General features: G+C 47.6%; 1 protein-coding gene across 1 annotated transcript; it reads left to right on the forward strand.

Annotated features, from left to right (window-relative positions):
* The first annotated feature begins 246 nt into the window (after positions 1 to 246).
* On the forward strand, positions 247 to 747 carry LOC130018480 (keratin-associated protein 13-1-like). The gene has a single exon (XM_056109172.1). It carries the CDS (start codon positions 262 to 264, stop codon positions 745 to 747), a length of 486 nt encoding a protein of 161 aa, XP_055965147.1. The 5' UTR covers positions 247 to 261.
* Positions 748 to 1,045: the final 298 nt, after the last annotated feature.

A 1,045-nucleotide genomic window follows, 5' to 3' on the forward strand; every position in this document is an offset into this window, starting at 1 on the left:
AAACAGTTCTTTGCCTTTGCACCTTCACAACCAAATTGCAGCACCCATAACTACAATGTGTGGAAAATTAGTCAATGGCAATTAAAGAGATGCTTCCTGAATTATGCATATGTAAATAAGGGGCGCAAAGATGCAAGGGATAACCCTGCAGATCGCCACGCCCACTGCTCAGAGTATATATAGGCGCTGTCCAAAAGGCCAAACTCAAACTCAGAACCTTCTCCATCTCGCTATAACTTAGCTCAACTCACTTCCATCAACATGTCCAGCAACTGCTGCTCCGGTGCCTTCTCCTGCAACTCCTTTGGGGGCTATCGGCGCTGTCCCAGCTCTTCCTACCCCAGCAATCTGGTCTACCGCACCGACGTTTGCTCTTCCAGCCCCTGCCAGCTGGGATCCTACTTCCCCAGGGACTGCCGGGACACCTGCTCTGAGCCCGTCAGGTGCCAGTCATCAGTCGTGCTTCCCCGTTCCTGTCAGACGTCCTGCTTCCAACCAAGGTCCTCCATCGTCTGCAGTCTCCGCGAGACTTACACTGGGTCTCTGGGCTGTGACTCCTACAGCAGCCGCTCCCTGGGCTTTGGGTCGAGAAGCTCCTGCTCAGTGGGATGCGGATCTCGGGGCTTCAGATCCTGCGGCTTCCCCTTCCTGAGCTCTGGAACCAGATTCTGCAGCCCTGCCTACTTCCCTTCCAGAAGTTTCTATTCATCTTACTATCAGCCCCTCTACACCTTTGGCTTTTACTGATTATTTTTGTGGAAAGGCCAACGGAGTTGAGAAATGCAGATTCTATTCCAAAATTATCTACTGGTCTTAATTTTCTCCACTGGAAATTATTTTAATATTCTCTGGCTTCTGGCAAATCTTTTCTTCTTCTGCCCTCAAACCAAAATTCTGCAGCTGATATGATGTATGGTGTTACATTCTCTGTAATGGTTGGAAGGTCAAATTCTTCTAATAAAATTTTATTCTGCTTTTCAATTATTCTGTCAATGTTGGTCATTATCACACAGATCAATAAGGATATATGTTTTTACTGCTTCTG

This window comes from Sorex fumeus, unplaced genomic scaffold (assembly GCF_029834395.1).
Source record: "Sorex fumeus unplaced genomic scaffold, SorFum_2.1 ptg000265l, whole genome shotgun sequence".
Classification (NCBI taxonomy): domain Eukaryota; kingdom Metazoa; phylum Chordata; class Mammalia; order Eulipotyphla; family Soricidae; genus Sorex; species Sorex fumeus.